Source organism: Rhipicephalus microplus, chromosome 1 (genome assembly GCF_043290135.1).
Source record: "Rhipicephalus microplus isolate Deutch F79 chromosome 1, USDA_Rmic, whole genome shotgun sequence".
In the NCBI taxonomy this organism is placed as follows: domain Eukaryota; kingdom Metazoa; phylum Arthropoda; class Arachnida; order Ixodida; family Ixodidae; genus Rhipicephalus; species Rhipicephalus microplus.
In genome coordinates this window covers 152458257-152472515 of record NC_134700.1, presented here as the reverse complement: position 1 = coordinate 152472515, position 14259 = coordinate 152458257, and the positions used below count along the sequence as shown (strand labels likewise).

Here is a 14259-nt window from a genome sequence, read left to right as displayed (position 1 = left end):
CGGGGGAAGAAGGTATGTCATGTGCGTCGCATTACTTTAAACACTTTTTTTCTCCTTTTTTATAACACGTGACTTTTCAGTGCAATCGCATGAGCGCTGACACATTGGGTTTTTTCACAACTGCCTTGGTAACTCCCGAGTGCACCACGCTCAAATCAGCAAACGGCGTGATATGTACTTGGGATGATGACGCATTGATTTTTGAGTATATAAGATCATTTGACGAGAGACGAGTAAGCGATCTTTAGCTGACTTTAAGTATTGATTGCAAACTCCAGGCCGCATGATGACTATAATATTTCGCTGGCGAGCTCTCAGGAGCCTCGACTACCAATTCACAGCATTTTATGACCATGCTCAAAAAATGTTGCAAGGCCCCCTTTAATGTTTTTCGGTAATTTTGGCAAATTGACTATCATTAAGGAGTGGTATTCTTTGGGTTCAGATGCTATCATAATGTTAGATTGATGCTTCAGTGCAATTCAAAGGCTTGAGTTCCTGTTGTTTATCTACTTGAGTGTGTGTTCTTTTCAGTGATCTTGCTATGAAGGCTGCAAGTGTGTTAATGTCACATGTACAAACGAAGGTTCGACACCAAGTGAGCGCATACAAGGAAGAGAAGAGGTACGTGTGTTGTTTTCATTCATTTGTTTGCATCTGTACTGGTTGTGTTCAGCTTTTTTCATACATTATTTTCATGATTCTAACACACACCCCAAGATTTTCATGCACCCCTGAATCTAACGCGGGCCTAGCATTTTTTTTTACAGTGAAAGCTGTTATGAGATTAAAACTCGGGTCAAGCGCGACGCTGTAGTTGCTCGCTGCTGCCGGTGTTTGTAACTACTATAGCGAAATAATAAAAAAACCTAGTACCATGGACACAGTGGGGCTCGAACCCGGGTCAGCTGCGTGCCAGCCCAGTATTCTACCACGTAGCTACGCTGGGGGTTGGGACTTGTTCGCAAACTTGCCTTAGGCAGGCTTGATGTCACGAAATGAATCACATTAATATGAGTAATAAAGTGTTTTAGAACAGCAAAAAAACAAAGGCGTCAAACAATGTGAATACCGTAACGAGGGGGTCGTCCAATGCTTCAACTCACAACAAAAGCTTGTTCTTGATCATTTATCAGCTGTGGTGCACACCCATTTCAGACATAATTCCTCATCATCTTCAGCCACTGCATGAACAATTGGCACGAAATTTCTTGCAAGTGTTCAGCGCAGATAGCGCTTCTCAGAAGAATGACGAAAAGTAGCATAGCGAATGCTGGTCTACTACCCAGAATTTATTAATAATAATGCCGTAATGGGTACCCAGCAAGTGTGCTTGTAGCAGTTACCCAATTAGTGTTTGGAAAACTTTCTGAAAGGCTGCTCTTCCAGCTTTCGCTGTGACTGTGCTGTGCCTTCTGCGCAGGACTGGCATTTTTTTTTTTTTTTTATTCATCCAGAAAACAAAAGCGCCTTCGAATTTTATGTTACTCAATATTTTCAGGAGAGTTGTAGCAGGCACCTACGTTAACAATTGTAAAGCCTTTTTTGCCGTGAAGGGATGTGTGTTTCGGCAACAAATATTTTTTCGTGTCTCTCCTATGCACATTTCTGTTTAAATATGATTTATTTCCACTTCTGTAATAGCCCTTCAGAAAGGGTCGACAGTATCAATAAATAAAATGAAATGAAATGAAAAGAAAAGAGATGAGCACAAATTACCCCTATAAAATGGGGAGTTCATTCTCCTGGCTGCTCTTTTACTTCCCTGATCCACTTTTCTTCTGGCTTTAAATTCACTTATGGATAGGACTCGATCACGTGCCACTTCAGTGACTGCTGCCTTGACAAGCTCCCTCAATGTGGATTTGCTTAGCCAAGTATGCATGCTCTTCTTCCGAGTCCAGAAGTCTTCCGGCTTTCCACCCATAAAAATGTTTCCTGGTGAACATGCACCTCAATATCTCGTTTTGTTTGCCCCAACACAAGTGACAGGCGTGCAAGACACACCTCACGTAGCTACCTTTCAGCTGTCTTCAGCCTGCAATATGACCTTCCTTTGAAATATGCTTTGCCACCGTTTTTGATAATGAGCTGTTACAATGCTGTGAATGTGGCTTTGGTTTCATATCTGATTGTGAAAAGCAGGCTATCTTCAGGCCTGTTTTGTCAGGTAAAGAAAGGTATGCATTTCATTTTAGTAAATGCAATACTGTGATACTTTATTTAGCTGCAGCAACATTATTAGCAGCAGCTGAAGTGTTTATCTGCCTGCCCAATCAATAGGGACGTTATGATAAATATGACCAGGAACATTTTGTAGGATGTAATTGTGGCTTTTAGAGCTTGATAAATTTCAGGTATTTGAGCTTGATATAAGACTTCTCTGCTGGTGACAGATTGTTTTTTTGTTTCTTTTCCTTTTTCTGTTTTGTTAGAACTGTCACTTTATTTGTTCGGAAGGTCGACATAGCATGCGCAGATTATTGAAATACAAAGTTATTGAGAAAACTAGGACCACAAAAGTAATAAAGTACTAGCTTGAATGCAGCAATAGCAGCTCTAATGGGCCACCAAGGCTTAAGTTGATGCTTCGTCACGACAGTCGTGGTGCCTTACCTCATTTAGTGAAATTTATGCCTCTCTAAGTAAACAAAACAGCTTAGTATGTATGCCTTGCAAAGTCGTAGTACTAGTACCTCTACTAGACAACAGCTGTTGAAGTGACATCATTCTGCCCCTTGCAGTGTGCTGAAAATCCCGTGCTCTCAGCCAGATGAACCAGCTCACGAGGTCATCGTAATCGTGGACCCAGTCTCACGAGGGGCTCAGAAGATATCGCACATACTGTTGGTGCTGCAGAATGTGATCAATGCCAATGTAAAGGTGTTTTTCAACTGCATCAACAAGCACTCAGACATGCCTCTCAAAAGGTAGGAAATTCAACCTTTGTACTGGGAAGGCTAACTAAAGACCAAAAAACACCATTTGACGCATTTGAGGTGTCGCTCAGCCCTGGGCCTGTTGTGCTTGCTATTATAAAGGGGAGCATACAAGGGATTGGGGAAGTAGTATATTATAAGGACACCACGCTGGCACCCACAAGTGCAAGTTAGCTACTCTCTGTTAAATTATAGGAGATGGACTAACAGTCTTGTGTTCTAATGATGTGAAAGGTAGGCAGTATTGTGATTTTATAGTTCATATTTAAGTGCTTGTTGCTGTCAATGAGTCTTCTATATGAAGTGGCTGCATCAACTTCTAGTGGTTAACTCTACCATACTCAACAACAGTTCTCAGTCTGCTGAGGTATTATTAGGCATTTCATTTAGCCACCAACAATCACATTTGCTTGAGAGTATATGTGCAGAGAACTACACGCAGGCTGTTGCACTCAGTGCTGATATCCTTTAAAGAAATGTTTTTGCTGGGCGAATCGGTGAATTCTTGATGACATCTTCATTTTAGGGCTAAAAAAGCAGTAAAAGGCACTTTCTCTGTCATCTTTGATGTGTTCATCTTTTTCAATGCTAAAATGAAGTCACATTATTCAATTTTGCATGCGTTGTCTTAAAGGGGCCCTGCAACACTTTTCTGAATAAAAATAAAATAGCCTCACTATTAGCGCATGACACTTCACGAATCCCATGCCGTGGCAATTGACAGAATCCATCAAGCGCGAGCGGAATTACACGATGTGTCGCACCCCTCGAGTGCTTTCTCTCTCCTTTCACACTGCCCCGCCGCAATGGTCTAGTGGCTAAGGTACTCGGCTGCTGACCCGCAGGGCGCGGGTTCGAATCCCGGCTGCGGCGGCTGCATTTCCGATGGAGGCGGAAATGTTGTAGGCCCGTGTGCTCAGATTTGGGTGCACGTTAAAGAACCCCAGGTGGTCTAAATTTCCGGAGCCCTCCACTACGGCGTCTCTCATAATCATAGAGTGGTTTTGGGACGTTAAACCCCACATATCAATCAATCTCTCCTTTCACACTAGCGAATGCTCTCAAAGCTGCGGGGAGGGGCACGACGAAAGGGCAAGACTGTGTGATTTGTGACCTTGAGCAGTTTTTTTTTCTTTCTTCAAACGCATGGGTGCTTTGATTGTGATCATGAGTGCCTGCTCAGGTGCGCAGCAGCATCTTCAGGGGTCACGTCAGAGATGCTCAAATCAGCCACTGTTCTGAGACTTGCATATGTGGCACAGTATTGTGGGTATCTGACATCGTTTTTCGTGAGAAGGGAGAGAAATTTTCTAAACTGTAGGCTGTGTGCTACACTCAGTAGCTTCTACTATCAATCTATCAATTAGCAGCTGTTTCTGACTGCTCAAGAATGTGTTGCAGGGCCTTCTTGAAGGGACACCAGAGAGGAAAATGATTTTTTGCGAAATGGTAAATTACAGTTTTGCAATCCCAAAAGCACCACTCTTTTTGCATTACGGCGCTTGGTAAGCGAGAAAATGCATGGAAAGAAAATGTGTATGGAGACACCACCTTGAGGTTCTCGCACCAAACACCATAACATTATAGATTTTGAAGGCATTTACTGGGTCCCATGTAGCTTGTAATTGATGAAAATGAAGTGCATTGTTATCTGTCAGTGGCGTAGACCTAGCATAATAGTTTTAAAAAATTTCATTGAGTCAATGCTGCGAAAATACAAAAAAATACATTTTGAAATTTCTGACGTCACGCGCGAACATTTCAACGTGAAATTTAAAAATGAAACTTCAACCTTGATTTTCTCCGCTAATAATGAACTTATGATAGTGAAACATGTGGCATCAGTGTTCTCAGGGTGCAGTTTATCAAATTCAGTAAAGTCATTATGTCTCTTTAGTGCCCTCTTAACATTTGGGCAGCATTCATAGCATTGGCTTGAAGTGAGGAATGCCACACAGGCTTGTCACTCGCATATAATTTTGTCACTTCACTTACACAATGTGTCTGCATGAAAAACCCATGCAGCTACTACCGCTTTGTACTGGAGCCAGAGCCCCAGTTTGGGCTGGACGGCCAGCTGGGACCGGGGCCTTATGCCAAGTTTGTCAACATGCCCCAGTCACCGCTGCTCACCTTGGGTATGGCCACTCCCGAGAACTGGCTGGTGGAGGCAGTGCGCTCTCCCTACGACCTCGACAACATCCACATGGAGCAGGTGAATAAAAGAGCATGTGAAGCAATTGTCTTGGTTGATGAGTGAATGCTGCTGCCAGTTTGCAGCTCCATCACCTGGCAGGATTTGTGGCACACAATAAAGTCAAAAGGCAGTTTTGCACTCTTGCCATTTGAAAGGTGCAGATGCAAAGGCAAATGGAATGGGCTCATCATTCACAAGGTGTTTCTTTCACATGGGCTATCAGGAAATTGTTGTGAACCACCAAAGAGTGATTTACAGCACATTTTTGTTTTCTTTCCTTTTCTTTGTCAAATGACAATTCATTTAAAAAGATTACATTTAGGGATTAAAAGGTCCCTGACCGTGAAAGTTTTCTTTGCAACTTTTTTGCTGCAATTTGTAGCTTTGGGCCTGGTAATCCCAAAGTGGAGTGGTAAATGCTCCAATGCATCGTATAATTTATGCTAGCATCATTAATGAATGATGCTAGCATGGGGGGGGGGGGGGGGGGGGGCAAGTGGCGAAGGGCGCCTTCCAGCTCGCACGCTGTTCGATATATCCAAAGGCGGGTAAAAATGCCGTTCGATATTAACGTGCTAATTCCTATACCTTTACAAAGGAATTTAAAGGGGATAACTTGCGAGTTCGATATAGCCGAAACTTCGATATATGTGGGTTCAATATAACTGTGTTCGACTGTACTTGCCTACTTCGTGAAACGCCATGTGGTGCCTCAGTCTACGTCATACTAGTGGCGATGTTGCTGAGTTCTGCCTACTCAGATGAGCATTCATGTTTACTTTGAAACCAAAATAAATTATTTTAAAGCTAACGTCCAGCACTAATAAGAGGTATAAAGTGCAGTAATAATTAGTGCAATAATCAGTATGAGGTTCTTTGTAAAATCATAGCATGGCCTGTTTGTGACAGCTATCTGTGCATTCTATGTGAAGATGGTTTTATGAAGTTCCGATGTGTTCCTATATTCTACAGGCAGCTGTGAGTGAATTGCTGCTGGTCTCTGTTTCAGGTGGAGAGCAGAGTGCACGCCGAGTTTGAACTGGAGTACCTACTTTTGGAAGGTGTGTAGAGTTGAAATTAATGCCTAACTGCCTAGCGAAGAACTTAACTATGAACCTTGTACTGTATTCCAACAACTTAAGGCTTGCTGCCTTGTATTTTCATAACAGAATATTTTTTTTTTTTTGCTGTTTGTCCTGACTTGTGTGCGCACGTGTATAGTAGAAGCTTCACTTAACAAGCAAATCTGTAATGATATTATGTAACAAGGTAAGTTTTGAATTTAGACGGTCATACTTCATTTAACTGGGTAATTTACTGCCATAATCAGGTTGTAACTTCCAAGATTAAAGATATTAATTATAAAGAAGCTAAAGTTTGTTGATTTGGAGCTGAGAGTTTGTGTGTGAATATCAAACATGGCAAAATACTCAGCAAGAGCAATTTTAAATTGGTCAGTGCTGCGTACAGAAGCATTTTGGCCAGCAGCTTGACTCTAGCAACTGCTATACCATTGTGCCAGTTCCATATGATCACCCTTGTCGAGCAGTTGTGTGTGAACAGTGGTACAAAGTGAATTGGTAATTTAGCATTTTCTGTGCCCTGCACATTGGCCTGACAAGCTGCCGGCCAATCGTCGAAGTTGGCCGGGAAGCCTTTGCTATCAAGCCAACAGAGGCATTATGTAACACTTCACATCTTTCATGCAAAAACTTAATCACAACATTTTTTTTTAAGTAATGCTATGTACACTTCTATTGAGCGTTGAAACACATAGCAAAAGTGTTCTTATGTCCTTGTGTTGAATGTGCCTGTTATTGCAGGGTTCACTTGTGCAAGTTCACTTGTGCAGGATTACTTGTGCAAATAGTAAATTGCAGTGTCGAAGCAATAAGTGATTTGATCAAATAATCTCGGATTAAATTCAAATAATATATATTGCATATCATAAAGAAAGGTCGGCATATTCGTCACGACCCAGCTAACCTGCAAAATATATTTTTTTTAATTGTATCAAGGCATGTGCAAGTGCCATTCCTTATGGTTTAAAACATTCTTATGCATAAACTTGAATCGTATGGCATGACTGATCTACCACTTCAATTCATTTCAAGCTATTTATCTAACTGTACTCAAGCTGTTCAAATTGGCGGTAAAGTTTCAGCTGCTAAGAACGTAAATCAAGGTGTTCCTCAGGGATCGATCCTTCGTTCATTGCTTTTCTTGCTATTTATTAATGATGTACCTAATACTTTGAGTACTGCAGACTGTATCTATTATGGAGATGACACGACCATTTTCACTTGCACTAATAACATTGATGACCTACAATGGGAAATTAATGTAGATCTACATTATATAAGTTCATGGTGTCAAAAGAACATGTTAAAGATTAATCCATCCAAAACCGTTTTTATGGTCTTCCATTCCTCACCGACAGTAGTTTGAAAATCTATATCTGTTCGTTAGGACGATAACTTGATACCAATGTCTGATCGAACAAAGTTTCTTGGGGTAATTCTAGACAGGCATATGAAGTTCAATCATAATGCGCAATCACTTATTTGCAAGATAATCTACGAAATACGTGCCATAATCAAAATTCGTACATACTTTCAACCACATATTATTCATTCCCTTTATCACGCGTATATTATTTTGCATATCTTATCGCATATCAGCCTGGGTCAACACATATTTCACCCACCTCAACTAACTTCAACGCATACAAAATCAAGCTCTTCGTCTCATGACATTCAGTCAATTCTTAACCAATGCAATGCCACTTTATCAAAATTTAAATATCCATCCTCTTCATCAACTATTTCAGCTGAAGTTATCCATTGTTATGTATAAACTTTTTCGTGGTATTTTACATGTTGATGGCATTATCGTGGATGACCTCGTAAATAAAGTTACTAGGTTTTCTGAGCTGGATAATCGTCTTCTGCCTAAGGTTCGCATGAACTACGGCAAGCTCACCATCACGTTTATGGGAATCAAGCTGTGGAATTTTCTTTCATACATCATTATATCATTGAGCACGGAACATGCATTCAGAAACCAAGTAAAAAAATACTTTTTGCAACAACTGTCTTCATCCTAGCAATTTATTTTTGTTTGGTACATGTTACATTGCTTTTCTGTTTTGTATTGTAACTTGTGTTAGCTTTTTTTATGTTTGTTCAATGTATAAGTATTTTTGATTTTGTATTTATTTTTACACTGTTCATTTTTTTGTCGCCAAAGATACTGGAACCACTGAATGATGTACACCTTCCTTTTTCTTTCACATCTTTTATGGGAGCCCCCCCCCCCCCTCCCCCTGACAGTTTTTAACTTTGATGCTTTGAGGCTCCTTGAGTGTTACTAATCTTGTACACACTTTTTTGTAAACTAATATTGTTGATATTGAGTAAACTGAAACTGAAAAACTGAAAAAAAAAAAACGAATTTTTATAGTTCTAGTAGGATTTTACTTTGAGTCGAATGCAAGTGATAACATGTATAATATGTTACATTTTAAAATTTACTTTTCTTAGGACATAGATGGTAGAACAAGCTTTTAAACTTAAAAAGTAGTGAACTGATGCGAGGGTAATATGTTCATATAAGCCTTGATGTGAGGCTTCGCAGCTGCTCGGATTTCGCCCTGGTTAGGTTTTTTCATGGCATAGCGCTGCTTCACTGCCGCGAAGCCGCCTTTACATAAGCACTTGTATACATTTTATTGTTCATCTCAAATATTTAAAAATTTCTAATAGTTTCTATTTAAATCAAAGTGCTCAAATACTCTCACCAGCCCAGTTCAGAGTCTTAATTTTGGCTCGCATAATACATAGGACCATGCTTCAAATTCAGTGCAAGTCTTTGAACCTTGGCATAAAACACAGAAGTGTTTTATGCCAGGGTTCACCACGGCTCCTCTGACGTATTTATGGACATTTTAAAATTATATACTAAAAGATGGCGAAAAAGAAAAAAGAAAAAGTTTTGTCGTCCAGAGTCGAACCTACGACTCCTCACTTCGTAGCATGCGGCGCCAACCGACTCGGCCACAAAATGTACATTCTTCAGCATGCCAACAGTGAGCTATTTATATATGCCATTTACTGCTGGTGGTACTCAAAGATTGGTGACATCAGCGTGTTCTTCTTATCACCGGTGAGATGGCGCAAAGTGTCCGGAGGGCACTCCATATAGTTTGTCACCTTGCTCGTTGCAATACGCGCGCCCCTCAACAGGGCGTGGTTACTCATGTGCACGCGCTCGTTTCTTGGTCAGTGTGGTTTCTACATCTTAGGGTTTCATACCAAGAGTGCATTGAAGTTACAGAGAGCACAAAGGTCTCTAAGCTCGCTGCAGTGGCTGCGCTTGCGAAAGGAGCGTGCTGCTCACACACAAGTAAAAATTGGCACAGTTGTTAGTTCATGCTCGTCCAGTATGTAGTTGTGCATTTGCTCTGTAGGTCTTTCTTTGTGTTTGAGCGGAGTGCTTTAAGTGTCCAGCTGTGACAGGTGTTAGTTCGTGCTCATCTCATGTATTTTTCTTTTTTTTTTTGTGTCCATTGTGCTTGATTTAAAGAACGTGCTGCAAGTTTCAAGCAGCTTGCCATTCTTTGCCTGACATTACAGTTTTATGCTGTAGGAATAGTTTTTTCAATTTTGTGGTGAAACAATTTCCTATAAGCTCCCAACTACCTCTGTGAAGACACGTTTCACTCTGGTTACATACCGATTCTTATGACAGAGGGGTCAGTCATGCTTCTTTGTGTGTGTGTTACCCAGTTGAGTTTATTGGTTATTTGGGCATTTTGAAGAAGTTGTGACTACTAATACCGATGTCTCAGGGGCTCTTTTAATCGCGATCAGGGTCATCTGGATTGCTTTTTTTTGATCATGATCAACTTTATGGCTGCTACTACACAACCTGAGCTAATCCAGTTCAAGTTTGTATCAGATGAAATGCACCAGGTGGCACTTGCGTGCCATAAGACATGTCATTGACAAAACTCAGCTTTTGATATTTTATAATAGCCGCTTATCAGCGATATGTTATTCGTGCAAGAACCACTCGAACGTGAAAAACTTTCCGGGCCACTACAAAAATAATTTCGTAAATCCATCATTCGGTAGAGTTTTCTTTGCACTTACTCGTATTGCTTTGCAAGAATCTTAATCTACACTTTTATTTCTGATGGAACCTGCTCATAGCCTTCCAGTCGCAGTGAAACGGCAATCTCGTTGTACACGCCAGAGTTTCACTTCTGCCGCCTCAAGTCTCCCAGTTGCTCCTGCCAGCGGTCACTTACTGTAAAGGTCTTTCATTCGATCAGGAAGTGCACTTACGCTGCGACGTAGTAGAAAAGCTGGCGACACTCCAAATCAATTTTGTTTGAGATCTCCAACTACTCAGACGGTGCGCGAGTTGAACTTGTCGTCTCAGACTCGTCTGCTTATCGTCTGCTTCTCCCATAACAACATGCAGTCAATATGAATCTTGAAATATGCAATATTACAGATTATTATCAATTGAAACAGTTTAAAATTTTTTATTAAAAAATATTTAGCTTTTGATCTGATCTGCAGAACTATGCTTGATTTTTTTTTTTTTTCTATTGCTTTCGACAAGCTCGGCCAGGGGTTGCAGACAACACGACATCGCGATATCTCAGCCAGATCGCAATAGTTTTGATCCCGATCGGGCCTGATTGCGATTAAAAGTTATCCTGTAGCAGCAAATCTGTGTAGCAGCTCGGTTAATCTAAATCAGCACAGATCGTGATTAAAAATGCCCGTGCGACACTGGCATAATAAACTGCAGAAGTACAAGGCTGTATTCTGGTGCGGCTTCTTCTGATGCCCTCCCTGTTCTCACTGTGTCTGCACCAGGGCACTGCTTTGAACAGTCCAGTGGCAACCCGCCCAGGGGCTTGCAGTTTATCCTGGGCACCCAGAGCAACCCTGCTGTGGTGGACACCATTGTGATGGCAAACCTGGTAAGCTGCTACTACCCGAGGCCCATTGATCCCATTGCTATTACATAAAAGCATTGGCATAGTCTGGTTGTTAGAGGCTTACGTAAAATTGTGAGCAGGAGTGTTTAAGAAATGGCTGATGTGAAGTGTCCGAGGTCACATTGAACAATTATTCTTGTTCATTACTAAGCTACAGTGGTTATAGTTTTAATGCTCTTCCTTCTGGCACCTATGTAGCGTTTTTACTGTAAAAACATTTGTGATCCTGAACAATGTAGTGGGGCGAATTATGCCATGGACCAGGGCCCTTGTTTAAATACCATGCATCTAAGCTTCCACAATTCTGTTTTTTGCAATTGTATTTTCTATTTGTATTATCTGTGCTCTACAAAAACGATACATGGGTGAAAAGGATAACCTTGTTGACTTGACAGCCACTTCATTAAAATACCTGAAAACAACGATAAATTTGGCTTTGAAGCAAGGCAGCTGCAGGTCATTGTGGCTGACCGTGCTTTTTCTTGTAAACACTATTTCTCATAAACAGGCAATGAGCGCAGTGGACTTGAAAGTACGGGTGCGTGAATATGAAATCTTCATCTGTGAAACAAGTGCAATATGATTATTCCTGGCTTTCTGCAAAAAATAATTATAATAATAATAAGAAGAAGAAGAAGAAGTCAGTCAAAGATTAATAAATATCAAGATTTGCACAGCAATTAATGTACAGCAAAATTTGGCATTGCTTTGCAATACTTCTTCAGTTTATCACAACTGCAGTTATATAATGTTACAATAAAAGGATAGTTTGACATATTCAGGAAGCAGTGATGTCCTGCTCATGTCAAAGTTTCTCCAAATGCTAGAAGCATGCTCATCACTAGGTGTCCTGGTGCTTAAGTGTTTTGTCTTGATCTCACATTCATATCCCCTAAACATGTTATCACACTCAGAGATAGAGTAATGGCATCCAATCTTCTGGATGTTTGTTGCAATTGCCCCTTTATCATAAATTAGCCCAGAATGATGGTACTTTATCAATTTCACGGCATTGTTTGCACTTGTGTTGTCTTATGCCTACCTTCGTCCCGTTCGTTTGCACACTTTTTTTTTTCCCCACGGTGTATCAACTAGCAACTAGCCCAACTCTTAATCTTGCATTATCATTATTTACTGATGGCCACCTATATGTTCCAGTGGTTCCGTTGGTATAATGGTGAAATTTAGTGCACTTGGTTGCAATATTACCCTCGATACCATACACATTGTCACATACTGGCAACTACATGGGAACACTAATACACCCTTTGTGAAACTGATCCAAGTGAAATGGTGTAGCATTGTAGAAGCAGCAATAGTTTCTCTGTAACTCTGAAAGTATAGCATGTTTTCAATGTATTGTAAAAGCTTTGGTTGTTTGAATATTTCGAATTGTAGAAGTTTCTCTCTGCTGAATCAAGTGCCGAATGAGTCAAATATGAATATTTCAAGCTCAGCACATGCGCACCACTACTTTGAAGGTCTTGTTAATACCATTCACTGTGACTGAGGTCCCCAGCCATAAGTATGGTAGCGGTTTATTGGCCTTTACTTGGTGGTGGAAAATAGTTTCGCTGTGTTTAATGAAAATTGCTTTTATTATTAGATGTACGGAACACTCACTATGCGTATCGTCTAAACTTGTCATGTACAGGTATTCCACAGTGACCTTGTCATTTGCCTTCTTTGAACCTTTGATTCTTTGTGATATTCTAGGTGTCAATCTTATCTGTAAACTTGTCTACTTTCTTTTTTCTGCTAGGGTTACTTTCAGCTAAAGGCTAACCCCGGTACTTGGACTCTGCGACTGAGGCCAGGGCGATCTAGCGAGCTTTATGACATCACAAGGTTGGTTCTTAGCGTGATGCTTATTAGTGGTGCCCATGGTCCTGTATTGTGCAGAATTGCGCCAGGGCAAAATAATGGCCGGTGCGGTGTGCTCACTTACAGCGCAAATTTAGGTCTGAACTCAGCGCTCACTTTTCTTTTAATCGCTGGATAGCTGGCAGTGAAATAAAATGGCATAGCTGAAGTAATATTTTGTGTTCACCTAATTATCTTACCCATCAGTTGACAGCTAGCAGTGTATATTTGCCAGAAAATGGAAGTGTTATAATATGGCTAAAAATTACATTTCACATTTTTAAGTCTCTGGAAGCATACTTGCTCTTTTGCTCCTTTTGCTTGTTGTGAGGTAACCTTTCCACTATAAGAGCAGTCAAATCCTGTGCTTTTCATCACAGTTAAGTTGTAGTCGTTAGAGTGCTCATAGCATCTGCAATAATCACTGTCGTGTAAAATTTGCATGCAAATTTGCACTTCTAAATTAGAGTGGAATGCCTTCGTTGATATTCCACTTCAGTTTTTGCGTGTGATCTCAGCCTAGTTTTTTTCTCTCTCTCTTTCTCTTGCCAGCCATGAAAACACAGACTCCTCACAGGACTCCACTGATGTGTTAGTAGTCATAAACAGTTTCAGAAGCCACGTCCTGAAAGTGAAGGTGAGTGCTATGACACCGTCATATGCTTGTATCATATTGAACAATCATATGCTTTAAACTGCAGGAGTGATTGGGTCTGTTTATTACCCCTTTGTCACGTTTATTGCTACTTATTGCATCCTTTGAAACTTGGTGCCACTAGCTATGAATTGTCTTTCAAACTATTTAACTGCAATAATTAACCTATTTAACAATGCCTCAATTTGCAAAAGTTCTATATTGGTGTCATACAGGGTTTTTTAATTTTTCATTGTTTGCTGATTACTCTATCGCATGATGCACATAAAGTGAGTAGTTTGTGTAGCCCTGCCTATGCAGAATGGTTCACTCGTTACCACTGTAGTGTCATTGCTAATTAGTTTTTAAAATGATGTTCTCAGTTAATATTCAACGGGTATTAACATGTGACTGGTACTAAGCCTGTTCTTTTGTCGTCTAATGGTCCCAAGAATATATTCAGTGTGCTTCTGTATGTAGTACGACATCTTATGTAAGCTACCCATCCCATCAGGTCGCAAAGAAGCCTGGAAAGCAAAATGAGGACTTGCTTTCTGATGGAGTTGAGGATGAAAATGACCTGTGGAGCTCATTCTCGCAGTGAGTGTTT

General features: G+C 40.6%; 1 protein-coding gene across 5 annotated transcripts in view; it reads left to right on the top strand.

Annotated features, from left to right (window-relative positions):
- Nucleotides 1-14259, top strand: part of Uggt (UDP-glucose-glycoprotein glucosyltransferase) — a 197216-nt gene that overhangs the window by 152723 nt on the left and 30234 nt on the right. For all 5 annotated transcript variants that reach the window (XM_037429943.2, XM_075887497.1, XM_075887499.1 and 2 more), the window contains 8 exons: nucleotides 535-624; nucleotides 2745-2930; nucleotides 4965-5154; nucleotides 6146-6197; nucleotides 11028-11134; nucleotides 12915-13000; nucleotides 13568-13652; nucleotides 14164-14249. In XM_037429943.2, coding sequence (XP_037285840.2) covers nucleotides 535-624; nucleotides 2745-2930; nucleotides 4965-5154; nucleotides 6146-6197; nucleotides 11028-11134; nucleotides 12915-13000; nucleotides 13568-13652; nucleotides 14164-14249 — 882 coding nt within the window. The remainder of the gene's footprint in view (nucleotides 1-534; nucleotides 625-2744; nucleotides 2931-4964; nucleotides 5155-6145; nucleotides 6198-11027; nucleotides 11135-12914; nucleotides 13001-13567; nucleotides 13653-14163; nucleotides 14250-14259) is intronic.